The sequence below is a fragment of the Oncorhynchus kisutch genome, linkage group LG26 (assembly GCF_002021735.2).
Source record: "Oncorhynchus kisutch isolate 150728-3 linkage group LG26, Okis_V2, whole genome shotgun sequence".
Taxonomy (NCBI): domain Eukaryota; kingdom Metazoa; phylum Chordata; class Actinopteri; order Salmoniformes; family Salmonidae; genus Oncorhynchus; species Oncorhynchus kisutch.
Genome location: NC_034199.2, coordinates 8,508,313 through 8,535,368, shown reverse-complemented (window position 1 = coordinate 8,535,368; position 27,056 = coordinate 8,508,313). Strand labels below are relative to the sequence as shown.

The 27,056-nt window shown below is 40.0% G+C and overlaps 1 protein-coding gene across 1 annotated transcript; it reads right to left on the bottom strand.

Moving 5' to 3' along the window:
* Positions 1–3,357: 3,357 nt before the first annotated feature.
* LOC109870871 (ATP-dependent RNA helicase DDX18) lies at positions 3,358–14,741 on the bottom strand. The gene is made up of 14 exons (XM_020461552.2): positions 14,572–14,741; positions 13,880–14,065; positions 13,539–13,745; positions 12,314–12,449; positions 11,979–12,079; positions 10,796–10,995; positions 8,909–9,023; positions 8,649–8,788; positions 8,186–8,347; positions 6,747–6,899; positions 6,495–6,608; positions 6,293–6,349; positions 4,124–4,301; positions 3,358–3,902 (listed from the first exon to the last, which is right to left on the bottom strand). The coding sequence occupies exons 1-14, from the start codon at positions 14,675–14,677 to the stop codon at positions 3,757–3,759; spliced, it is 2,001 nt and encodes a 666-aa protein (XP_020317141.1). The 5' UTR covers positions 14,678–14,741; the 3' UTR covers positions 3,358–3,756.
* Positions 14,742–27,056: the final 12,315 nt, after the last annotated feature.

The window sequence follows — 27,056 nt, the reverse complement described above, 5'->3', positions numbered from 1 at the left end:
GACTAACAGGCTTGCACAATGGAAAATCTTCATTGAATGTTTTTCAGACATTACCATGAATAGTGTCATATAACTTGTTTGTGGATATGACGTGTGGCACTGGCATCTCCATCAAATTTTGTTAGAGATCACGGCTCTGCTTGCTATTATGCTAGCATATTGTCACGTTCTGACCTTTAGTTCCTTTGTTTTGTATTTATTTAGTATGGTCAGGGCGTGAGTTGGGTGGGCAGTCTGTTTGTTTTTCTATAATTTGGGTATTTCTATGTTTCGGCCTAGTATGGTTCTCAATCAGAGGCAGGTGTCATTAGTTGTCTCTGATTGAGAATCATACTTAGGTAGCCTGGGTTTCACTGTGTGTTTGTGGGTGATTGTTCCTGTCTCTGTGTTTTGCACCAGATAGGGCTGTTTAGGGTTTCACACGTTTTTTTGTAATCAGTTGTTCATGTGTATGTTTACATATTAAAAGAACCATGGACACTTACCACGCCGCATATTGGTCCTCTGATCCTTTTCGCCTCTCCTCTTCGGAAGAAGAGGAGGAAATCCTTGACACATACTATAATTATTTACCTATATCATGACCATGTAATATTGTGCTAACACTTTGACACCCTGTGTCATATAACCTGTCATAACACGGTCACAACCCATACATTTCCACCTGTGTAAATTTTATGGCTGGTTTTGACACCTACAGAAGTGTCAAAACCCACATTTAGTCAAATTATTTTTTTCCCTGCCAAGACGTTCCCTTTTGTTTGAAAGTTTGTTTCTTAAATCCTTTGTTGTAAATAATTATTTAGTCATGTTTTTTTCCCATCACATTTTAAATTAACTTGTTGAAAAAAACCACTCCATTGACACTGCCATGAAGCATTATTACCATCCTGTATCACTTTACTTGGATTAAGATAATACACTATGAAATGGTCAAACTTTATGACCATCATAATCATGTAAGTCAGACAGGTCTATCACGTACATGCCATTATATCAGTAAAAGAAAGTGTGTCTTGTCCCGCACCTGAAATCTGCTCCCGCGCACATCCCAGTATCAGCAACCGCATTTGGGTAGGTGCATGTCTGACATCAATGTGTGCGCAATTACAATGATCATTTACAGTTGAAGTTGGAAGTTTACATACACCTTAGCCAAATACATTTAAACTCAGTTTTTCACAATTCCTGACATTTAATCCTAGTAAAAAGTCCCTGTTTTAGGTCAGTTAGGATCACCACTTTATTTTAAGAATGTGACATGTCAGAATAATAGTAGAGAAACTGATTTATTTCAGCTGTTATTTCTTTCATCACATTCCCAGTGGGTCAGAAGTGTACATACACTCAATTAGTATTTGGTAGCATTGCCTTTAAATTGTTTAACTTGGGTCAAACGTTTCGTGTAGCCTTCCACAAGCTTCCCACAATAAGTTGGGTGAATTTTGGCCCATTCCACCTGACAGAGCTGGTGTAACTGAGTCAGGTTTGTAGGCCTCCTTGCTTGCACATGCTTTTTCAGTTCTGTCCACAAGTTTTCTATAGGATTGAGGTCAGGGCTTTGTGATGGCCACTCCAATACCATGACTTTGTTGTCCTTAAGCCATTTTGCCACAACTTTGGAAGTATGTTTGGGGTCATTGTCGATTTGGAAGACCCATTTGCGACCAGGCTTTAACTTTAACTGAAGTCTTGAGTTGCTTCAATATATCCACATAATTGTCCGTCCTCATGATGCCATCTTATTTTGTGAATTGCACCAGTCCCTCCTGTAGCAAAGCACCCCCACAACATGATGCTGCCACCCACATTCTTCATGGTTGGGATGGTGTTCTTCAGCTTGCAAGCCTCCCCATTTTTCCTCCAAACATAATGATGGTCATTATGGCCAAACAGTTCTATTTTGGTTTCATCAGACCAGAGGACCTTTCTCCAAAAAGTTCAATCTTTGTCCCCATGTGCAGTTGCAAACCGTAGTCTGGCTTTTTTGGAAAAGTGGCTTCTTCCTTGCTGAGGACCTTTCAGGTTATGTCGATATAGGACAAATTTAACTGTGGATATATACTTTTGTACCTGTTCCCTCCAGCATCTTCACAGGGCCCTTTGCTGTTCTGGGATTGATTTGCACTTTTCGCACCAAAGTACGTTCATCTCTGGGAGACAGAACGCGTCCCCTTCCTGAGCGGTATGACGGATACGTGGTCCCATGGTGTTTATACTTGCGTACTATTGTTTGTACAGATGAACGTGGTACCCTCAGGCGTTTGGAAATTGCTCCCAAGAATGAAGCAGACTTGTGGAGGTCGACAATCTTTTTCTGAAGTCTTGGCTGATTTCTTTTGATTTTCCCATGATGTCAAGCAAAGAGGCACTGAGTTTAAAGGTAGGCCTTCAAAATACACCCACAGGTACACCTCCAATTAACTCAAATTATGTAATTTAGCATATCAGAAGCTTCTAAAGTCATGACATCATTTTCTAGAATTTTCTAAGATGTTTAAAGGCAGTCAATTTAGTGTATGTAAACTTATGACCCACTGGAATTGTGACAGTGAATTATGAGTGAAATAATCTGTCTGTAAATAATTGGAATATGTATGTGTGTCATGCGCAAAGTAGATTTCCTAACAGACTTGCCAAACTATAGTTTGTTATTAAGAAATTTGTGGAGTGGTTGAAAAACAAGTTTTAATGACTCCAACCTAAGTGTATTTAAACTTCCGACTTCAACTGTAACATGGTCAACTAAAAAACATTGTTGAATTTTAGGCTATGGTGTAATGCAATGTGTGGTAGGTTTTGTGGATTGACACTTATGTAGGTGTAACCAGCCATACAATAATGTAATACATGGCATAACGTCTAAATACATGAATCATGACAGTATTACGACCATATAACAGGTTGACAAGTTACTGTATGTCAGCTGTTATGACATGTTGAGACGCTGGGTGTCAAGTGTTCGCCATATTATTGCGCACAACTGAACTACTGTCTTCAGACTGGTTCAGACCCATATCTTCACTACACCACCTATATTAAACCTGTGCTTGAATACACCGCCCCCATGTGGAACTTATGTCACTACAACCACTAGCTCAGGATCTCTTCAATGGTGATCAGTTTTTCAAATGAGACCTTTCTGAGAAAACAGCATGCCATTACTTTTGTTCTGGAAATTGGTTGCAATACCCTACCTATAATTATGAAGGACGCAAGTGCAATAACTCTTAGTCACAAAATGTATCAACAACTGAAAAGGCATGTTTAAAAAAGATATATATAAATAAAAGTATACTATAAAAATGGGAATACGATGGTTGCAACGCTCTGAAATTCTGTGTGCCAACAACAGTGTGTGTGGGTGTATATAAATGTTTTAATTAGCCAGTAAAGTAAGAAGGATGAAAATCATGGAAATACATTTAGCAATGTACAGTTCTGTATAATTCAATCAAAGACAGTCCATGGTAAAATCCACATCTGCTGTGAGTAAAGGACTGCAGGGGCTGTCTCAACAGTAATTAGCCCACAGAGAGTCCTGTCACTAGATACAAAATACCTGTCCAGAAAGACAGGTGGAGGCATTGAAACGCAAATTGGGCCTCCGACAGGTAGCAAGAGACTGTTCTAACACATACAAATAGGGAGCGAGACATGACGCCCATTACAGGGTCTCTAGATAAGATAGAGATTGAGAGGGGAGTGCATCCAGGCATCCAAGCCATTTTGTAGTGGCCACCCAAGGACCGCAGGTCAGCGTGAGAATTGCCTCTTGTCCCCCTTGCCTTTGTTGACGTGCTTGAAGATTTTGGCTTTGTGAGCGGGCTTGCCCTTCTGGTAGCCGAAGCCGCCACCTCCACCCCTCTTCGTCATCTTCAGTCCTCCTTTGCTGTGAACGTCTGGAGAAGAGTGCTGGGTTAAGGGAAACACTGTACTGCACTGAATTGACCAATTGAAAAGGCTTTTATCGTTACGACCTGGGAGGGGGGGGGGGGGTGCCAGAGGGATGGAATAAAGGATGTTTGACAACAGACATTGACAAACAAAGTAAGGCGATGCAACCCTTCAGAAACGACATTGGTGAAAATATGCCCAGGCACTTGGCCGTAGAAAAGGATACTGAGGTCGACGTAGGGAGGCACAGTAAAGCCGAAAGACTGTGCCACCATGGGGAGGTTGAGCGTGTTGACACTGTAGATCGCTTTGAGGGAATGAGAGTCGTACGCACGCACATAGGACTTGTAGGCCTCCTGGGCTGACTTGTGCAGGTAGTAGTTCTTCTCAATCAGCTTATTCAGCTGCAAATAACAAATTGAGAAAACTACAAAACCTTTCTGTGGATTTGTCATTGAGATTAAGGCTTGTCAGATAATTGCATACACTCCACTGCGTATTTATTTGGACAGTGAATTTAAAACTTTATATTTGGTTCTATAACACAGCATTTTGAAATAGAGATCAAATGTTTATGAGGCGACAGTATAGAAAGTCAACTTTTATTTGGAGGGCATTTTGAAATAGTGCCTTCAGAACATATTCATACCCCTGAACTTATTCAACAGTTTGTTGTGTCACAGCGTGAGTTCAAAATGGATTCAATATAAAAACAATTGTCCCCCAACTACACACAAACTTTGAAAACATTGCACACCTGGATTTTAAAACACTTGATAATTATTTATTTTTTGGGTTAAATTCTTCAAGCTCTATGAAGTTGATTGTTGATAATTGCTAGACAGCCATTTTCAAGTCTTGCCATAGATATAAGCTGATTTAAGTCAACTGTAAAAATTCTATGTAGTCTTTGTAAGCAATTCCAGTGTACATTTTGCCTTGTGTTCAAGGTTATTGTCCTGCTGAAATGTGAATTTGTCTCACAGTGGCTGTTGGAAAGCAGACTGAACATGGTTTTCCTCTAGGATTTTGCCTGTGCTTATAGCTGCATGTTTATCCTAACAAACTCCCTAGTACTTGCCGATTACAAGCATACCCATAACATGATGCAACCACTACCAAGCTTGAAAATATGAAGAGTGGTACTCAGTGATGTGTGAGATTCACCCCAAACATAACACCTTGTATTCAGGACAAAAAAAGTGAATTTCTTTGCCACATATTTTTGCAGTACTATTTAAGTGCCTTGTTGCAAACAGGATGCATGTTTTGTCATTTTTTTTCTTCTGTACAGGCTTCCTTTTCACTCTGTATTTTAGGTTAGTATTGTGGAGTAACTACAATATTGTTGATCCAATCTCAGTTCTCATATCACAACCATTAAAACTCTGTTTTAAAATCACCATTGGCCTCATGGTAAAGTCCCTGAGCAGTTTCCTTCCTCTCTGGCAACAGGGTTAAAGACGCCTGTATCTTTGTAGTGACTGGCTGTATTGATACACCACCCAAAGTGTAATTAATAACTTCACCATGCTCCATGTGTGTGGGGTGCAGAGATGGGGTAGTCATTCAAAAATCATGTTAACCACTATTATTGATCACGGAACGAGTCCATGCAAATTATGCGATTTGTTCAGCAAATTTTTACTCCTGGAATTATTTTGCTTGCCATACCAAAGGGGTTGAATACTTATTGACTCAAGACATTTCAGTTGTAAATGTATTAATTTCAAAAATGTTCTACAAACAAATTTCCACTGATGTCATGGGATATTGTGTGTAGATCTGTGATAATCTAAATTTAAATCATTTTAAATGCAGGCTGTAACAAAATGTGGAAAAAGTAAAGGGGTGTGAATAATTTCTGAAGGCACTGTATATGTTCAACCTTTTAGAAAAGAAAGCACAATGTATCTAGTCCTCTCATTTGTGTATTGAAGTGGTCAAAAGTTTAGTATTCGGTCCCATATTCCTAGCAACGCAATGATTACATCAAGCATGGATACAAACTTGTTAGATGCATTTGCAGCTTGTTTTGGTAGTGTGATTATCACAACACAAAATGTGGAATAAAGGGTATGAATACTTTGAAGGCATACTTTGAAGGCACTGTATATGAAAATACCCTCAAATAAAATATGTTCTTTACTGTCACCTCAAAACATTGAATCTCCAATCCAAAATGCTTGAGTATAGAGCCAAATTAAAAGTTTTAGTTTCATTACCCAAATAAATACATTGGGGAGTATGTAACAGAAGTTAACTCCTATTCAAAGGGAAAAGTTGCTTATGACTTGACCTGAATATTGAATTAGCCGTTGCAGTCCACGTGACAGATGTAATGTCAGTTAGCTCTGATTCACATGCAGAAATAAAATGTGGATGAATATCTTACCTGACCCTGGATATCAGAGATCTTTGCCCAAGAGAATTCAAACTCACTCAAAGGAACCTGTGGCAAGATGAAAACAATCTAAAATTTCATTTTATAACATATTGCTGCTGAAAGACTTAATCTTTTGCATGTTTTTCTTGGTTTTGCTGGGTTGAGGTAATGGGAGATGGTTGAGTTAGAGATGGTTGGGTTAGGGCCTTACCTTGGCTTGTTTGAGGAAGCGCAGGAAGCCCAGCTCCTCTGGCCTGAGGATTAGGAGGGCATGGCCTATGCCGTTGATCCCTCGAGCCGTTCTGCCCACCCTGTGGATATATTCCTAGGAAAAGAGGGAAGAAATAAGGAAAACAATGTGAATGCTTCCCTGAGGCATTGGCTAGAGATGCCTATAGGCTAGGTGTTATTTATGGCTAATGTCAAAGCTGCATGAAACAGTGAATCAAACTTCACTAGGTACCTTGGGGTCATCTGGGGGGTCATATTGGACAATCCAGTCCACCTCAGGGATGTCCAGGCCTCTGGCCGCCACATCTGTACACAGCAGGATGCCCGAGTCGGCGTTACAGAACTGGAAGAAGGTGGTGGTACGCTTGGTCTGCTTTTGCTTTCCCTGAGAGATCAAAGCAAAAGGAGATTAGACGTCAGCCACAGACAGCAGTGACCACAGAGGATGCCTGCTGAAGGCTTCCGCATGCTTCGGTTGACTAGGCGTACAGAACGTGCATGTTAGCATACTCCCTTAAAAAAGACCTTCGCAATGCTAGCTGTGCCATTAGAGATTCTGGGTTCGAGTCCAGGCTCTGTCGCAGCCGGCCACGACCGGGAGACCCATGGGACAATTGGCCTAGGGGAGGGTTTGGCCGGCAGAGATGCCTTGCCCCATCATGCACCAGCGACTCCTGTGGCGGGCCGGGCGCATGCACGCTGACACAGTCGTCAGGTGTACGGCGCTTCCTCCGACACATTGGTGCGGCTGGCTTCCAGGTTAAGTGGGCATTGTGTGAAGAAGCAGTGCAGCTTGGCTAGGTTGTGTTTCGGAAGATGCATTGCTATCGACCTTCGCCTCTCCCGAGTCAGTACGGGAGTTGCAGCGATGAGACTAGACTAACTACCAATTGAATACCACGAAATTGGGGAAGAAAGGGGGTAAAAAAATGTAATAAAAGACCATCGCTTGAAAAAGGAAAAAAAGCGGCAAGTCATGTTTGTCCTTCTTGAGATACCGTAGCCAAAATAGTCTGAATTAATCTAAACTCAAGAAATCTGTCATTGATTGACATTTTTGCCAAACATATTACAGCACGTTAATGTTTAATGCACAGAACAATATTTGTTCATATCATATTATAGCACATATCATTGTGCTTTAATGGTTTAAGGCCTTTAGACCCAATTGTGATTGTACCAGTCATCTCTGCAGCAGACAAATGAGAGTGTAGCCTGTAATATGTTGCTAGTCTTGGAACTATCTTGCTGTTACTCGAGACACAGATTATTTATATTTTAGTTTTGGCGTAAATATCGCCTGTGGTGTATATGGCTTGAGTATCTTTTAGACTCAAAGGGCCCAGAATAACTTCCTGAGACAAGTGAATAAAGTGAGTTGTGTGATGTTCAGTAGGCACTAAAACAGATAAACCATCAGAAACGGGATGGTACTATGTGAACTTGTCCTATAGAACACACAATTTTGTTTACTTACAACCTGGAGGGGTATACTACAAAGCAGGATCAAGGAGTTAGCCAGGTAACTTGCCTAAATGTTATAAAATACATGTTCTTTTATTTATTTTTTATAAATATAAAGATAAGCATGAAATGAGCATGGTTTAATTGACTCAAGAACCCAACAAGCATGATAGTTTAGCTTTCTTAATGACAGAGGTGACAACTCACGTGGATGGCCATGACAGGCAGGTCAATGTAGTTGAGCAGCTCGTAGTGGAACTTGACCGACATGCAGGATGAGAAGAACACCATCAGCTTCTTCTTGCGGTTCTTCTTCAGGAAGGTGAAGAGCAGCATGAAGCGCTTCTCTGAGGGACACACCACATAGCCCTGAAAACCAAGACAAGGTTTACATAACAGACCACGCATCCCTGAAGCACCAGAGAACCAGATCCCTGTCTGAAGTACACATTCTAACTGATGTGAGGTTTACCTATAACCTTGCCGTGGATGAGACACGGTAAGGTCTCAAACGACCCAATACTCGAACCAAAAACATTAAAGCTTTGCTACTTTGATACTTTGAGTCTTGGGCAAGTGACGACTATCCACTTAACTAGCTACAACAAGCTGACCCCCTGACACATCATGCATGAGTATCGTCACTGCAGCAGTTAGTCGTTTTGTTTACCTGCTCCAGGCCGTCCACGGTTGCATTGTCCTTGTTGTCGTCCACACCCACGTAGAGGGGCTCCTTCTTCAGGGAAATACGGGCCAGGTCCTCCACCTTACGGGTCTGGGTGGCCGAGAACAGCATCGTCTGCCTCCGCTCTGAGGAAGAATGCACGTTGAACATGTTAAGCACTGGGAGTTACACATACAGACAAAAAGCATCATCAAACTCCATGGTACAGTATGTGCAAGGACGGTTATAGCCGTGTGGGTACATACTTGGCAGGAGTTTGATGATCTGCTTCAGCTCCTCCTCGAAGCCGACCTCCAGGATACGGTCAGCTTCGTCAATAATCAGACACTGGAGGTTCTTATACATGAAGCCAGCAGTATTCTAGAGAGCAAGGGGGTGGAGAGAAACAAATGAAAAGAGTCCAGGACTGAATGTGTGCAAAAATCTAGGTCCCATTTAGACGACGAGTTCATTATTTGGTCGCCAGATTTGTTTTGTCGAGTGGTCGCAAATTAATTGTATTTATTTTATGGCAGACAAACTTGTCTGATTCACACCGGTCTCAGTGGACTGATCCATTGGAGTCTGCGGGGCACAGTCTAGCACAGGCATCACAAGCAAGGGTATTTGCTTTGGCATGCCAAGAAATTTGATAACATTTTGGAAATAAGTGAAATTGCATTGGTTTCAAAATTGCACAGTTTTTTTTCCATAAATGGCTACTGCTTTGGAAATGACACTGTTTGAGAGTATTCCTAAGGTCTAAAGTATGTGAAGATGTGTCTTTGGTATAATAAAAAAAAGTTGAGTCAAGGAGGGGCTGTGTGGCTAAGATGCACAAGGCGCGACTCTCCCCAGAATGTGCTCTCCTGCCAATTTTTGCACATTCATTGTTTCATAACTTCATTGTATGAATTGTTTGAGTGTTAGTGTCTATCAATTCCCCATTACTTATATATCACCAGTAGAAAATGTACTGTTAATCCCCATCATTTTTAATCTACAATGTTTGTTGGGTTATGGTAACTTCTGTTAATGCATTCAATATTATTACAGTCGTTTTCCATTCTCATTGTCGGAATGGACATGTTATTTGCAGAGCTCAAAACGTATTTAATTTCAGAGTCTTGTCAATTTATTAAATGTCTTTTGTTTGGAGCGCTCCTGTCAATGTTGAGTAAGAACGCACAACTGACTACGCGTCGGAGTAGGTGACCTGGCCTGTGAGAAAATGTAGAAATGTGCCCATCTGGGGATGTCTGATAGTATTTCTGATTGTAGTAACTCACCACCAAGGTGGAGCTTCTCAAATAGCAAGTTAGCAAAGTCTGTTTTTACTTGCATTGAATGACAAATACGGCTGTCCGACAATTTTTGTGTGTTGTGGACCGAGTGTGATTTGTTCTTTCGACCAATCGATTGGCCAAAATTTTTAAATGTGTATTTTTCCATATATAGACACACCCTATGTTTGAATAAAATAAACGATATGTAGGCGACTGAACTTGGCTGATAACTTTTAATCGCAGTGCTTAAAGTAAGAAATTATTGAAGAGGGAGCAGAGATCAATATAACCTAATCAGAAAGGGGGAAGAAAAACTGTTCCCGACCATCCTCCCCCTGCGGCTGGCCTTCGCAGATTCTGCCATTACGCTTCTGAAGTTTCCGTCAACCTTTTCCAATTGGAGTGCCAAGTTATCGTACCATTTCTACTAATCTGCGTGCCAGTTACGATTTTCATGGAACAGTTTAATTTATAATAAAGCCTTCACATCTCAAAATCAATGTCATGTGGTTCATCAAAATTCCACCTTAAAGTAACTTATATTGCTATTGCCAACTCTATGCGCTGCATGAGGCAAATGGTCACACCAGATACTGACTGGTTTTCTGATCCACTCCCTAACCTTTTTTTGGTGCATATCTGTATTCCCAATCATGCGAAATCCATAGATTAGGGCCTAATGAATATATTTCAATTGACCGATTTACTTATATGAACTAACACAGTAAAACCTTGAAAGGGTTGCGTTTATATATATATTTTTCAGTGTACAACCTGATCCTTAGTCAACATTGCGGTGCTCAGAGTTTACCTGGTCCCAACTTAGATATAAATGAATACAGTTATGGTTCTTATCACCATGGTTACCTGGAGGTGGTCAAGCAGTCTGCCGGGCGTGGCCACCAGGATGTTGACGCCATTGGCCAGCCTCTGGGCCTCGGCCGTGCGGTTGCTGCCGCCCATGATCAGGCCGAAGGTGTGCACGTGGTGGGTCATCAGCTCCTTCATCACGCCGTACGTCTGCATGGCCAACTCGCGCGTTGGGGACAAGATCACCACGCCTGTACCTTAGGATAGTGGGGAGCAGGGCTGCGTCTCAGGCACATTTCAGTTCAGTTCCTAGGCCCTTTCTTTAGATCCTACACCTTTGATGTTAGCAGAGCTAGTAAGACTGGATGGGTGAAAGGTAATGAGGGACATTGTGCCTAGTCTACAAGAGAGTTAAGTCAAAACATTGCCATATTTCTTACTCCTACCCATTCCTTTCATATCTGTGAATGCCTAAACAAAACAAAAAAAGGGGGGGGTCTACACACTCTACGGAGACAATAGAGACAGAGCATAGCGCAGTGTTGAAATGTCGTTTTTAGTCACAAAAAGGGGCGGCTCCTTGCAATATGCTTCGGGGGGGGGGGGGGGGGGGGGGGGGCAGTGGTGTCGCTTGGTTCCTTGATCTGATCAACAGGCTGCGCATCGAAAGTAGCATTGATAACCAAATATAACCTCAGCAACTGTTCAAACAATAAACCAAACATTGTAGCCTTACTAGAATCCACCCAAAAAGGTATTTTGTTGTGAAGTAATAACTACAGCTACACGGTAAAAACAGCTGGTAGCCATGTGCCTTCTCTATTTTTAGCTGATATGGGAGAGAATACATTGAAGATTATTATTATTAAATTATTTCACATGGGTGACATGTGGGATGCTAAGCAACCTACATCTTACTGGCAGGCACAAAACATGGTCATGTAAATCAAACATTAACTTTCATTACATGTAGGCCTAGCTATTATTTAAATACGCAGTTAGTTCTTTCGAATTAGCTTACAGTTGTGATGATGTTTTCAACAGGAAAATCTCTGCCATCACCCCCTTGTAAACTTTGCTATCTGGGAGAAATGCATGGACCGGCGAGGTATCATGATACCAAAATGTGTCCACTGCTCCAAAAATCCATAGATATACACGTGAAGCTTGAAGCATTATGATGCAGAATGTTTTTAACATTGAACCAATATAGACGGTTGAAGTAATCTACTAATCTTACCATTTCTGGGCATGAACTTAAGTTTGTAGATGAGCTCGATGGAAGGGATGAGGAAGGCCAGGGTTTTACCACTGCCAGTCTTAGCAGCAGCCAGGATATCTCTAGAAGAGTCAAAAGAGATATATATATATATATATATAAAAAAAAGGGGCAGAGTCATCTATCAAGTCAAAACAATATTAGCCTACTTAGTCCTTTATCAGTCCTGTAGGACTGATTCTAGGATGCAAGTCACCAACTCTTTTTTACAGAGCTCTGCTTTAGAGATGCAGGGATACGTGAACAGGTGGCGATTCTGCCTAACATGAAACTTGGGAGATAAACTGTAGGCGTACCTTCCCTCCAATAGGGGCTGTATGCTTTTGTGTTGGATCTCAGTCATGTGCTCAAAGCCCATCTCCTTCACACCCTTTAGAGTGTTCTCACTCACCAGAGGCGCTAGAGAGGCAAACGACGTGTCCTCAAACGCACCTGAGATACAGAAACCACAGTTAACAGTTCCCACCTCTGTGGGTTTTGGCATGGAAGGGCTCTAGTCTAGCACTAACACATAGGGATGGGCACGGTTATTCTAATATCCAAACTGACATTGGTATTCGAATAGGCCTACTTGCGAGAGCAGGTCTATTCATTAAAAAAATAAAAATCATAGGCCTAGTTTAACAATGAAAAGGCTTTGTCTCAATTAAATAAAATGATCTATGTGACATTGCTACACACAGATATACAATAACATTTGAAATGCTTAATTTAATAAAATAAAATGACGCTTGAATGTAATTTTCAAGACATGCGCCCAATAAAAAGACAGGCTTCCGTATAGCCTACACAAGTTTCACACGTTGCGTGTAGCTTGCTGTTGTTGGCACTACAGTCAGAGACACCATGTGAAGTGGGAGATCACTAATCAATGAAAAATGGATGTAAAATTCCAGAATTAAGTTAGATAAATGAGAAGGCGCAGGCTACGATGAGCAACCGACAGGTAGGCTGTGGTTTATTCTGAATGGAATGTTATAGACAAGGAACGGGGAGCGCAGTGAAATAGCCTCAACTATTCTAGCTGGCTAGCTAACGTCTGACTATCTTAGCTAGCTTCTTTACATCGTTTTGATGCAGTAGAGACAGGCACTGCCAGATGGGATGATAGATAACCTATGCCATTTACACATGTCTAACTAGCGTGAGTCAGTGGCTACTTTTTTGCCTCTCCCTCTGGTGTCACACACACCGCTGGCCCCTGCCCAACTTGTTTAAAAGTATAATTTTTTTAACTAACTTTTGTTATTATAAATAGTGAAATTATTTTAAATGCCCATCCCTACTAACACAGAACACAGCAAGTAGACTGACTGGGGATTACCTACAGTAAAGGACCATGGTTACCAGGAAGATAAAACACAGACTATTATACATATTTGTATGCTGGCAGAAGCTCAATTCTAAATAGTTCCTGGCCCATATCTAAGACTGAGAAATGATTGCTACACATAACATGCACAACTGACAAGGCTAACATTTGGTTGTGCAAAGGCCTCTATATCATTGAACATGGAATACCTGTCAAGCCAGATGGGAGCTTTGGTTCATCTTCCTCCTCAGTATCCTCAAACTTCTCTCCTTCCCCCATCTCCGCCCCATCCTCACTTCCCTCTTCATCATCCCCCCCCTCATCTCCCTGTTCAAGAGGCTGTGTGGGTTTGTCTGTGGTCTGATCAGCATCCTCCTCTGTCACATCCTCCTCCTTCTTCTTCGCTTTTTTCACACCTACATTAGAAACATTTAAATATCCGTTGACATGGACAAGATTCACTAACTTGGGAAACTGACACTTTTAGCCATTTACCTGTGAACGGTTCAACAACCATTCTAATAAATGACTGAGTGGTACACAACATTACCTGGCTGTTCAGTGGTGTTGAGCTTTCTTTTATTTTTCTTCTTGACAAAATGTTCTGTGTCCACCTCTGCCGGCCCATTCTCTTTTTGCTGCTTATTCGTGGGTTTGGCATTCTGTGGCTTTGATATGGCTGTGGCCACCTGACTCCTTTCATCACAACACTCCTCTGGAAGTCCGTTTGCGTCGTCTGTGAACAACGTAAGTTACACAGAATAATTCTATATATGTGTGATTTTAAAAAATCAACTAGGCTATCATTCAACGAACTAGCTAGGTGGCAGCAAACCTTAGCTAAGTGACTGACTGTTTTGGGAACTTCATTCAAATATGGCAGATATCAATAACCGGAAGAGATCAACGTCTCAAAGCCAACAATGTACTACAATGTTTCGCTTATGTCTACGGTTAGCTTTTTTTCTAAAGCAGTAGTGTAGTAGCTAGCTATAAAAACACCACAAGCTAACGGAATGGGGATCATTTTCTTTACGATCGTTGATTTAGCTACGTGTATGAACTAAAATACTGTCTTTAATGCGTGATTTCCGATATAGATCACTCTGCAGAAACATCCATCAGACATACTAGCTAGTTAAGGTAGCTAACAAGGGTAATAGCTACCTAGCCTTGCTTCGAGGTGGCCTAGCGCGATAAAGTGTCAAGTGACAATGATTTCAGTACTGGAAAAACAGTTACCATTATCTTCCTCCTGTTTCCGTTTCTGATGTAGCTTTCGCTCTTTGTTCTTTACGCTTCTTTTCTGGATTTTCTGCCGAAGAAGCCTCATCTGAAGATCTGCCATGATGGCAGCTGAGCACTCACACACGTGGAACTCTTCTTCTTCGGTGGCGTTTATCGGTGATTGGCATCCAACGTTATGGTGCATTACCGCCACCTACTGTACTGGAGTCTGGGCCAGGGATGAAATCAATTTGACCTGCCAGACCCGTTGCTCTTAATTAAAAAAGAGAACATAAGTTACCCCTTGCATTATTCCACATTTTTGTTGCGCTACAGCCTGAATTCAAAATCGAATTAATATATGTTTTTCTCAGCCATTAATACACAATACCCCATAAAGACAGTGAAAATGTTTTTAGAAATGTTTGCAAATGTATTGAAAATTAAATACAGAAACATCTTATTTACATAAGTATTCACACAATATTTTGTAGAAGCACCAGGGTAAGTCTCTAAGAGCTTTCAAAACCAGGATTGTGCAACATTTTCCCATTCATATTTGAACAATTATTCAAGGTCTATCAAAATTGCTTGTTGATTATTGCTAGACAACCATTTTTAGGTCTTGCCCACCACCAACAGGTGCCCTTCTTTGCGAGGCAATGGAAACCCTCCCTGGTCTTTGTGGATGAATCTGTGTTTGAAATTCACTGCTCAACTGAGGGACCTTACAGATATGTGTGGGTTACAGAGATGAGGTAGTCATTCAAAAATCATGTTAAACACTATTATTGAACACGGAGTGAGTCCATTAAACTTATGTGACTTGTTTAAGCAAATTGTTACTCCTGAACCCAAGGGGTTTAATACTTACTGACTCAAGACATTTCAGCTTTTCATTTTTATTAATTCATAAAAAATTTGACAAACACAATTCCACTTTGACATTATGGGGTACTGTGTGTAGGCCAGTGACAAAACAATCTGAATTTAATACATTCTAAATTCAGGCTGTAACACAACAAAATGTGGGGGAAATCAAGCAGTGTGAATACTTTTGAAGTTACTGCAACTAGCCTGGCTTGCTGACAATTCTGACCAGTCAAAAATTGTACCTTGTTTCTGGTGCATGTATTTCATGACACTCGTTTGCTACAACAAGTGGCAACTTTGTTTCAAAGTTTCATCATGGAATTGTTAAGCGGCACCATTATCGTGGAAACGTTTTCAACTGCACATCACGTGTTCTTGATCTTAATGCCCCGTCTTAAGTCAGCTGTTGTACAACACTTTCTAAAACTAGGTAGTTTTATCTCTGATCTAGGTCAGGAATGGTCAACTCCAGTCCTCGGGGGCTTGATTGGTGCCACACCTTTGCCCCAGCCCCAGCTAACACGACTTCAGTAATCAACTAATCATGATTTTCAGTTTAGAATGCAATTAGTTTAATCAGGTGTGATAGTTAATTCTATAGACAAAATTCTTATGAAATAGTATTCTATCTTTCAGTGAAAGGAGATTACAATAACAATGTCGAAGGTGAAGTATCAATGCATTGAAAACTGCAAAGGTCTACAACGAAATCCCAGAACCTCAGGAGAGCAGTGTTTAGAAGACTGGGTTCTCAAATCGGACTACCAAAGAGATTGATCCTGACAGCAGATGTCCCAAGACTTCCTGAAGTGCCACCACCAACAACGGCTGAGCAGCTACAACTTCGAGGAGACGTCGCCATGCAACACAGGGTGCAGTAAGCACATCATTGAGCTGGGAAGGACCTGAGCTTTCCTTGTTGTCAGACTTGGTCATTCCTGGGAAGTGAGAAAACCTACAGAGTACTCAGAATTGATGAAAGAGGTGGGTCTACAGCCGAGCATATAAATCATAGAAATAAGGGAAGTTTGTGTGGGAAACAATACTTGTGAATTTATTTTCATTATTGTACTTTTGGAATGGTTTTTAAATGATTTACTAAACTGTTCTCTCGACAGACAAAATTAAATGGGCCTATTTATAATATGAATTCAGAGGGCAGAAATGATTAAATATTAAAGCATTAGACCTCTCACTAAAGGCTTCAGTCATACAAAAGTTATACTTAAATCCAAACGGGTTCTCTAGCAAATTAGTAAGAATGTCTCACCCTGTGTTCAAGAAAGGCAGTTTTCCCTTTATTCAGATTACAACCTCTCACTTTCAGTAATTTGAAAAGGAAATCATCTCCCAAATATTGCTATTTTCAAAACAAGCCATAGAAAGTTGGTTGCAATTTCAATTTAATCCACCAGAAAAGACAGAACAAATAATACAACAAATATTGTGGTTAAACTCAAATACTAATTGATAAATAAGACATTCTATTTATTTTTTAACAAAGGTATAGTCTTCGTAAATTATATCATAAATGCGACTGGTGCAGTTATGTCATCATGCAGCTAACTAGAACATATGGAAATGTCTGCTCTACCCAAAATTACAACCAACCAATTGTGGCACTACCACAAAAATGTAAGAGGGAAGGGGGAGTAAGTAAGGAACTTGTCTGTTAGGCCTGCATTAAAGACCATAATTGGTTGAAGAAAATTGTGATAAAGTATAGCAGTTTTATTTAAGGACAAAACAATTGACAGCTGTGTCATTTGGATTGTAAAATAATTGGGAAGAGATTTGATGTACCGATTCCATTGCACATGGTTTATAAACTGATACGCAAAACGACGCCAGTGTTGTGCCGGCAATCTCCCCCTGCCAGAATTCCCCTCCCGTCGCGTGAATGTGCCACATACTCAATTCTTCATTGCTGCGACTTGCTTGCTTGTTGAGATTTACATACACTCAATTAGTATTTGGTAGCATTGCCTTTAAATTGTTTAACTTGGGTCAAACATTTCGGTAGCCTTCCACAAGCTTCCCACAATAAGTTGGGTGAATTTTGGCCCATTCCTCCTGACAGAACTGGTGTAACTGAGTCTGGTTTGTAGGCCTCCTTGCTCGCACACACTTTTTCAGTACTGCCCACAAATGTTCTATAGGATTGAGGTCAGGGCTTTGTGATGGCCACTCCAATACCTTGACTTTGTTGTCCTTAAGCCATTTTGCCATAACTTTGGAAGTATGCTTGGGGTCATTATCCATTTGGAAGACCCATTTGCGACCAAGCTTTAACTTCCTGAACTGATGTTTTGAGATGTTGCGTCAATATATCCACATAATTTCCCCTTCTCATGATGCCATCTATTTTGTGAATTGCACCAGTCCCTCCTGCAGCAAAGCACCCCCACAACATGATGGTGCCACCCTTGTGCTTCACGGTTGGGATGGTGTTCTTCGGCTTGTAAGCCTCCCCCTTTTCCTCGAAACAGTTGCAAACCGTAGTCTGGCTTTTTTTATGGCGGATTTGAGCAGTGGCTTCTTCCTTGCTGAGCTGACTTTCAGGTTATGTGATATAGAATGCGTTTTACTGTGGATATAGATACTTTTGTACCTGTTTCCTCCAGCATCTTCACAAGATCCTTTGGAAGGTCCTTCAGGCCTTTGGAAATTGCTCCCAAGGATGAACCAGACTTGCGGAGGTCTTCAATTTTTGACTTATTTCTTTTGATTTTCGAATGACGTCAAGCAAAGAGGCACTGAGTTTGAAGGTAGTCCTTGAAATAAATCCACAGGTACACCTCCAATTGATACAAATTATGTCATTTAGCCTATCAGAAGCTTCTAAAGCCATGACATCATTTTCTGGAATTTTACAAGCTGTTTAAAGGCACAGTCAACTTAGTGTATGTAAACTTCTGACCCACTGGAATTGTGATACAGTGAATTATTGTCACGTTCTGACCTTAGTTCCTTTTTTATGTCTTTATTTTAGTTGGTCAGGGCGTGAGTTGGGGTGGGCATTCTATGTTTTATTCTGTTGTTATATTTCTATCTGTTTGGCCAAGTATGGTTCTCAATCAGAGGCAGGTGTCAGTCGTTGTCTCTGATTGGGAGCCATATTTAGGTAGCCTGTTTTCTATTGTGTTTTGTGGGTGGTTGTATCCTGTGTTAGTGTTTTCACCATACGGGACTGTTTCGGTTGTTTGTACTTTTGTTATTTTGTTCAGTGTTCTGTTAATTTATTAAATATATCACTATGGACACTTACCACGCTGCACATTGAAAAACATATATGGGGGATTGGAAGTGATACAGACTATTACATCGATCGAAGCTACAATCTATCTTCAATATTAAAGCTGATCTACCCCCCTAAAAAATGAATACAAATCTTCTTCCTAGATAACAATGCTCCTGATGGTTTACTACACTTCAAATTAGCAGACCAACAGGTGGGTAGATATCCAGAAAGATGGATGGACTACCCTGGTGTTAATACAGTACAAAACAAGTCGCTCCCATTACACAGATCAGGTCAAATAGATTTATTAGGGAGATAAACAAGAATCAAGGTAGTCTCTGTAACCTACCTCAAAATAACAAAAGCACAGTGTAAGGGAAACTTTCTGATTAAGACCCGAACTGATACCATCCAGACCAAGGAAAAATTAACAGAAAATGACACGAAGTTATCACCAAATTGAGTATTTTTCTTAATTGGGATCCAAATTAAAAATAAAGCACAGTGTAGTCGTGGAAAGTGTTAAACTGTTATGTAAACATACTTGGCGACTTACAGTAGGGAGTGTATACATTTTCATATTATTGTTTTTTGTACTGGGGAGTGCTGGCATTGCAAGTGCCATGCTCTACCAACTGAGCCACTGAGTGTGTTGTAAAGTTCAGGAATCTCCCTGCAATTCATGCAGGTGCACCAGCAAGTTTATCCAGAGACCCTGGGATAGCTCTTTGGTACTCCATGATGTAAAAAATAACTCCAGGTAGATGGGAAGCGGCCAGCTCCAGCACCTCTCTGTCACATTGAATGATGCTGGAGAGACGAAGCAGGTACGGGGAGTAAAACATTTAATAAATAACGCACATGGACCGAGACAGGAACAGCGTCAGCAAACAGTTAACACAAACAAAGGACAATCAATGCAGAAGCGGAGAACAGAGCTGAGGAACTGACAAATATAGGGGAGGTAATAACAGGTGAAGAGTGAGTCCAGGTGAAAGATTTGTATTATATTGTGAAATGGGTAACAGTACCACAGGTGAAAGATTTGTATTAACCTTCATCTAGGCCAGCCTCTCTTTTTGCAGTCAAGCAAAAACACTTAAACCCTTTACAATGAAGATCTGTGAAGTTATTTTGATCTTTACGAATCATCTTTGAAAGACAGGGCCCTGAAAAAGGGCCGATTCATTTTTTGCTGAGTTTATAACATTTTTTGTACATGTTCAGATGGAATCGAGTTATCTTCAATTACCACAGCCACAAAGTCAAAATTGTGTGCACTGGGTTTCCACTAGATAACACAGCCACAAAGTCTCAGAGCGGATGTTGATGCCATGTCAACCAAGCAGCAACAACCAATGAGAGCTTGAGTTTCTGGGATGGCGTGTTCAGATCTTGAAAAAAAACTGCATTCTTGCCAGAGGGTTCTCCAAAAACACATGTACACACATAGTTACGCAGTGGAGGTTTAAAGGCCCAATGCAGCCCTTTTTAATATCAATATCAAACTATTTCTATGTAACAATTAAGCACCTTACTCTAATACATTTCCAAGAAAATAGGCAAAAGTAGCTTTTTAGCAAGAAACTATTTATTAACCAAAAATTTTGCTAGGACACCATGGAAAGCCGAAACTCCCACCCTCGCAAACCTGCTGATTAGAAGGTCCTGTGTAGAATCTATTATCAACCAGCAACTATCAGGAAATAACACTGCCCCCCCCAAATAAGCACACTTTTGCAGTGTTAGTTTAATCAGTTGTAAAATATGATATAAAACACGTAAAAAACATTTTTTTGGACTGCACTTGGCCTTTAAACATTATCTGTGTTGTATGATTATTGTTTAACCATTGATATGTTCGACTCCATTGTTTTTCAAACCTCTCCTTGGGGATCCCCAGATGTTTCAGAATTTTGTTGTTGCTCTGAACTAGCTCACCTGATTCACCTAGTCAAGGGCTTGATGATTAGTTGACAAGTTGAATCAGGTGTGCTATCTCTGGAATGGCTGGGGATCCCCGAGGAGACTTTTGACAAAGGCTGTTCTACTTCAGTTAATGCTGAAATGTTTATTGTCTACCAATGGTATGGCCATCTTTTTTTGAAAAATTCCACTGGTCAAAATATTTAGAATGTATAAAGTATAAATAGTCCTCAATTTAGATTAAACCCTGCAAAAATACTTAACTAATGATTAGTAAATGGTTTATAAGGATATATATTAAACATTTTATGAATCATTATTACATACTTTAAAAGGGGTTATACATTTGTGAATAACTATCTTACTAACATTTACAAATGTGGGAATAATGATTAATACATTATGAATAAACTATTTACTAATTCATTATAATGCTTTATTACAAGGTGTTATTTTAAAGTGTTACCATAACTTTTAGTTTTTCAGAAAGATAAGCTTAAAATGGGCATGGTTTAATTCACTCAACAAACAAAAACATCAACAGTTATTTCTGGTTGTTTATTGAAGTTAGCTGAATGTTTTTACGAGTTTGTTTCTCTGGTTTGAGGGGGTCTTGTGTGAAGCCTGGTCTTTGGGAACATCAGGAGGAGGCCAGAGTCAGAGGAGCGTAGGGAGCAGCCAGGGCAGTGGTAGCTGTGGGAGGTAGGAGGGGGGCAGAGTCATGTAGGGCCTTGAAAGTGTAAAGTAGAACTTTGAAGTTTATCCTCTCCTTCATTGGGAGCCAATGAAGGTCCTGGAGGATTTCATTACATTACTGGGAAATATCTGTTTTTTGTTTTCATACAATGAATTGTTCATAGTTACTATTTAATTAAGAGCTTTAGTAATATTACCACCTCACTGCAAACATTTTGTGCTTGCCCAATGCCTATCTACTTCAGTTCAACAAACACATGGGGGCAGCAAACCTTTATTGTCGGGGAGCTGGCCAGTGAAATGCATTCTCCTTACCATTGAACCTCACATTGAAAGGATCACTGATTTGGGAGGGAGAATTCACATTTTCCACCATTCTACTTTGCACCTATCCAATTACATGTTATCTTGTGGAAGAAAGGAAGGAATAATATAAGAAAAATACAATGACAATGGAATAATTCTCAATTATTTGAACAAATACCTGCTATTACAAAATACTGGAGGCTGTAAACAGATGTGCTAAGCAATTACTGAGGCAAGATTTCTGATCTTAATGTGTTACTTTATTTATAAGTGTCCCTGTTCGTTATAATACTCAGGAAATCATTTGGGGTATAATTAAGCAAAGGCACGAGGGGGTGTGGTATATGGCCAATATATCACGGCTAAGGGCTGTTCTTATTCACAATGCATTGAGTGCCTGGACACAGCCATGGGCCGTGGTATATTGGCCATATACCACAAATCAAGAGGTTCCTTATTGCTTAATTATACCCCAAATTAATATAATAATATACATAAATAATGTACTGTACAGTGCCTTCAGAAAGTATTAATTCCCATTGACGTACTACACATTTTGTTGTGTTACAGCCTGAATTCAAAATGGATTAAATAGATAATTTTCTCACACCCATCTACACAAAATACCCCATGAAGGCAAAGTGAAAACAGGTTTTTAGAACATTTTGCTAATTTACTAAAAATGAAATACAGAAATGCCTAATTTACATAATTATTCACACAGCGATTACAGCTGTGAGTCTTTCTGGGTAAGACTAAGAGCTTACCACAGCTGGATTGTACAATATTATTCTCTGGGATATGTGGGACGGTAGCGTCCCACTTGGCCAAAAGCCAGAGAAAATGCAGAGCGCCAAATTCAAATAAATTCCTATAAAAATCTAACTTTCATGAAATCACACATGTAAGATAGCAAATTAAAGCTACACGTGTTGTGAATCCAGCCAACATGTCAGATTTCAAAAAGGCTTTTCGGCGAAAGCAAACGACACTATTATCTGAGGATAGCACCTTCATAAACAAAAGAGAGAAAACATATTTCAACCCTGCAGGCGCGACACAAAATGCAGAAATAAAAAGATAAATCATGCCGTACATTTAACAAGCTTCTTCTGTTGGCACTCCAATATGTCCCATAAACATCACAAATGGTCCTTTTGTTCGATTAATTCCGTCCATATATGTCCAAAATGTCAATTTATTTGGAGCGTTTGATGCAGAATAACACCGGTTCCAACTTGCACAACTTGACTACAAAATATCTCAAAAGTTACCTGTAAACTTTGCCAAAACATTTGAAGCTACTTTTGAAATACAACTTTAGGTATTTTTTAAAGTAAATGTTCGATAAAATTGAAGACTGGATGATCTGTGTTCAATACAGGAAGAAAACAAACTGACTCTAGCTTTCTGGTCATGCACCTCTATCAAACATGAAGTGACCCTCGTTCAAGATGGCCGTACTTCTTCATTACACAAAGGAATAACCTCAACCAATTTCTAAAGACTGGTGACATCCAGTGGAAGAGGTAGGAACTGCAAGCAAGTCCCTTAGAAATCTGGATTCCCAATGAAACCCCATTGAAAAGAGAGTGACCTAAAAAAAAAAAAAATCTGAATGGTTTGTCCTCTGGGTTTCGCCTACTACATAAGTTCTGTTATACTCACAGACATGATTCAATCTAATCTTCTGGGGATGAGTAGCAGGCAGTTGAATTTGGGAATGCATTTAATCCAAAATTCCAAATGCTGCCCCCTATCCTAGAGAAGTTTTAAAAATTCTTCAAGCTCTGTCTTCTCGGTTGATGATCATTGCTAAACAGTCATTTTCAAGTCTTGCTACAGATTTTCAAGCTGATTTAAGTCAAAACTGTAACCAAGCCAACATTCAATGTTGTGTTGGTAAGCAACTCCAGTGTATATTTGGCCTTGTGTTTTAGGTTATTGTCCAGCTGAAAGGGGAATTTTCTCCCAGTGTCTGGTGGAAAGCAGACTGAACCAGGTATTCCTCTAGGATTTTGCCTGTGCTAAGCTCTATTTATTTTCTTTTTATCTTAAAAAACTCCATAGTCCTTGCCGATGACAAGCAAGCTCCTAACATGATGCAGTCACCAACCATGCTTGAAAATTGCTTGAAAATATGAAGAATGGTACTAGTGATGTGTTGTGTAGGATTTGGCCCAAACATAACACTTTGTATTCAGGATATAAAGTTAACTTCTTTGCCACATTTTTATTTTATGTTTTATTTTATTGTCTTGCTGCAAATAGAATGCATGTTTTAGAACATTTGTATTCTGTACAGGCTTTCTTCTTTTCACTATTTCATCCATTGTTGGTCCATCCTCAGTTTTTGTCGTATCACAGCCATTAAACTTTGTAACTGCTTTAAAGTCACCATTGATCTCATGGTGAAATCCCTTAGCAGTTTCCTTCCTCTCCGGCAACTGTGTTAGGAAGGACGCTTGTATATTTGTCGTGACTGGGTGTCACGCCCTGACCTTAGTTTGCTTTGTTTTATTTATTATTTTGGTTAGGTCAGGATGTGTTTTTGTATTGTCTAGGGTATTTTGTAAGTCTATGGGTTTTCACTAGTCTAGGTATTTATATGTCTATGGTTGCCAATATTGGTTCTCAATTAGAGGCAGCTGTTTATCGTTGTCTCTGATTGGGAACCATATTTAGGCAGCCATATTCCTTGGGTTATTTCTAGGGTCATTGTCTATGGTTAGTTGCCTGTGTCAGCACTATATTTAGCTTCACGTTTGTTTAAGTGTTTCTTCATTAAAATAAGACGTATTCATCTCACGCTGCGCCTTGGTCTCATCCATTCAACGAACGTGACACTGGGTGTATTTATACACCATACAAAGTTTAATGAATAACTATGCTCAAAGGGATATTCATTGTCTGCTTTTTTTACCCATCTACCAATAGGTGCCCTTCTTTGCAAGGCATTGGAAAGCCTCCCTGGTCTTTGTGGTTGAATCTGTGTTTGAAATTCTCTGCTCGACTAAGGGATCTTATATATAATTGTATTTGTGGAGTACAGAGATGAGGTAGTCATTCAAAAATAATGTCAATCTTAAACACTTATTTCACACAGTGAGTCCATGCAAATTATTATGTGACTTGTTAAGCAAATTGTTTCTCCTGAACTTACTTAGCTATGACATAACAAAGGGTTTGAATACTTATTGAATGAAGACATTTCATCTTTTCATTATTTATTAATTTGTAAATCCATAATTCTACTTTGAAATTATGGGGTATTGTGCCTAGGTGTTACGTCCGTCGGTAGTGGTAGAATGACCGGACCAAGGTGCCGCGTGGTAGGCGTACATTTTCTTTATTAAATGTTCCACCAAAAAAACAAACACAACGAATGTAAAGCTTCGGAGTGCAACACATGCAACAAACAAAGACTAGATCCCACAACCTAAATGTGGGAAAAAGGGCTGCCTAAGTATGATCCCCAGTCAGAGACAACGATAGATAGCTGCCTCTGATTGGGAATCACACTCGGCCATCCCTGACGATGTTCGTGACAAGAAAACACAGAATGTCCACCCAAATCACACCCTGACCTAACCAAAGAGAGCCTTTTTATTTCTCTATAAGGTCAGGGCGTGGCACTAGACACTAGGCCTCTCCTTGGTGAGAATCAAAGGTGCCAGATCAGGGAGTTGGGCTGGTTTTATGACTTAACAGCCAGTCATAAATAGTTTGCAGAAACTCTCCCTCTGGCTCTCTAGTATGGGAAGGTAAAAATCCCTTTTATGTGGAAAATGATCACTGGGAACTTAAAGAACAATCCTGTCACGTTGTTTTTTATTTTGTGATGGTATATCAAGGTAACTCTGAAAGTGTACGCGTCCTATGTTTCAGGTTTACATCTAAATGTTGTGAAAAAGTGTTCCTAGAACTTTGCCTAAACACACAAGGGGAAAGGAAGACAATCCCCTCTGATACAACTATTGGTACGTCTGAAGTATCTATTCTAACGAACACTCCAAGACCAGAGAAACTCTACTACTAAGAGGGACATTGTGACCTCTGGTGGACAACCAGAGCCTTACATCGAGCCACTACCTATAGACAGATCAATTGGTTTCAAGAGAGACGACAGTGAAAGACATCTGCGTGTAAATATATATTCCATTTCAAATCAGAATTAGTGGTGGTTAGGGTGCTAAGTATTCTGGTTACTGTGAGCGTAGTTTCCAAATGTATGTACGATAAATTGACTCTTGTTTGTCTCTCCCTCTCTTTATCTTTCCCCACCCCTTTCCATTGTGTAACAAGCCGCCATATCATGTCAGTCCACTAGGGACTTTTATCTCATGTAAGTGTGTATGGGTATTCTGTGTTATTATTTAGTTAGTTAGTAAATACATAATTAAGCCAACTTGTGTATTGGGCGATTCATCAATAAGGGCTAGGGTTCTTGCAGATCCAAGGAAATGCGACATTCAGAATGAGACTGATGCGGTAATAATTAATAATTGACTGTTATTGATGTAAGAGATCTCTATATATATTTTGAGTTTAATTCAGGTGATGTTAACTCGTTAAACAACTTCTTCCGTGGTGCCCCAAATTCCCAATGAGTTAATTGTTATATGATTAATTTAATAGAGTAACAATTTATTTGTATGTTTTATTTATTCATTATTTTACCAGGTAAGTTGACTGAGAACACGTTCTCATTTGCAGCAACGACCTGGGGAATAGTTACAGTGGAGAGGAGGGGGATGAATGAGCCAATTGTAAACTGGGGATTATTAGGTGACCGTGATGGTTTGAGGGCCAGATTGGGAATTTAGCCAGAACACCGGGGTTAACACCCCTACTCTTACGATTAAGTGCCATGGCATCTTTAATGACCTCAGAGAGTCAGGACACAAGTAAACATAGTTAGTTGCTCAAATAAATAACAGTCATCAAATTAATTATAGTCACGTCACGACAACAGGTGGAAGGTGTATGATTGCCATCCCCATTAGTGTGCCACCCTTCTCCAGGCCATGGTTGTGGCCAGGCCACGCAATGACATCAATCTAAACCTATGTTAGGCTTGGATTTGCAAGCGAAAAGGTTTTTCCCCAGGTGCATGAACAATGAGGACATTTACTGCGATGTCGATGAGAACTTAGGGAAAAATGCTCTAGACAGGCTTGATGCAAACTAGTGCCTGCAAATCGTTGTTTCTTTCATTTCTTTCATTTTCTGCATTTTATTACAGTGACCTACAGTACCAGTCAAAAGTTTGGACACTCATTCAAGGGTTTTCTTTATTTGTACTATTTTCTATAACCTCGAATACTAGTGAAGTCATCACAACTATGAAGTAACACATAGGAAATCATGTAGAAACCAAGAAAGTGTTAAACAAATCATAATATATTTTATACTTGACATTCTTCAAAGTAGCCATCCTTTGCCTTAATGACAGATT

What these genes read in the sequence shown, in the direction of transcription:
- LOC109870871 (XM_020461552.2), bottom strand. Translation starts at nt 14,677, where the DNA reads ATGGCAGATCTTCAGATGAGGCTTCTTCGGCAGAAAATCCAGAAAAGA. An exon ending in CAACACCACTGAACAGCCAG is followed by an intron (nt 13,746 to 13,879) that starts GTAATGTTGTGT and finishes TTTCTAATGTAG; the next exon opens with GTGTGAAAAAAGCGAAGAAG. An exon ending in ACCCCCCAGATGACCCCAAG is followed by an intron (nt 6,609 to 6,746) that starts GTACCTAGTGAA and finishes CTCTTTTCCTAG; the next exon opens with GAATATATCCACAGGGTGGG.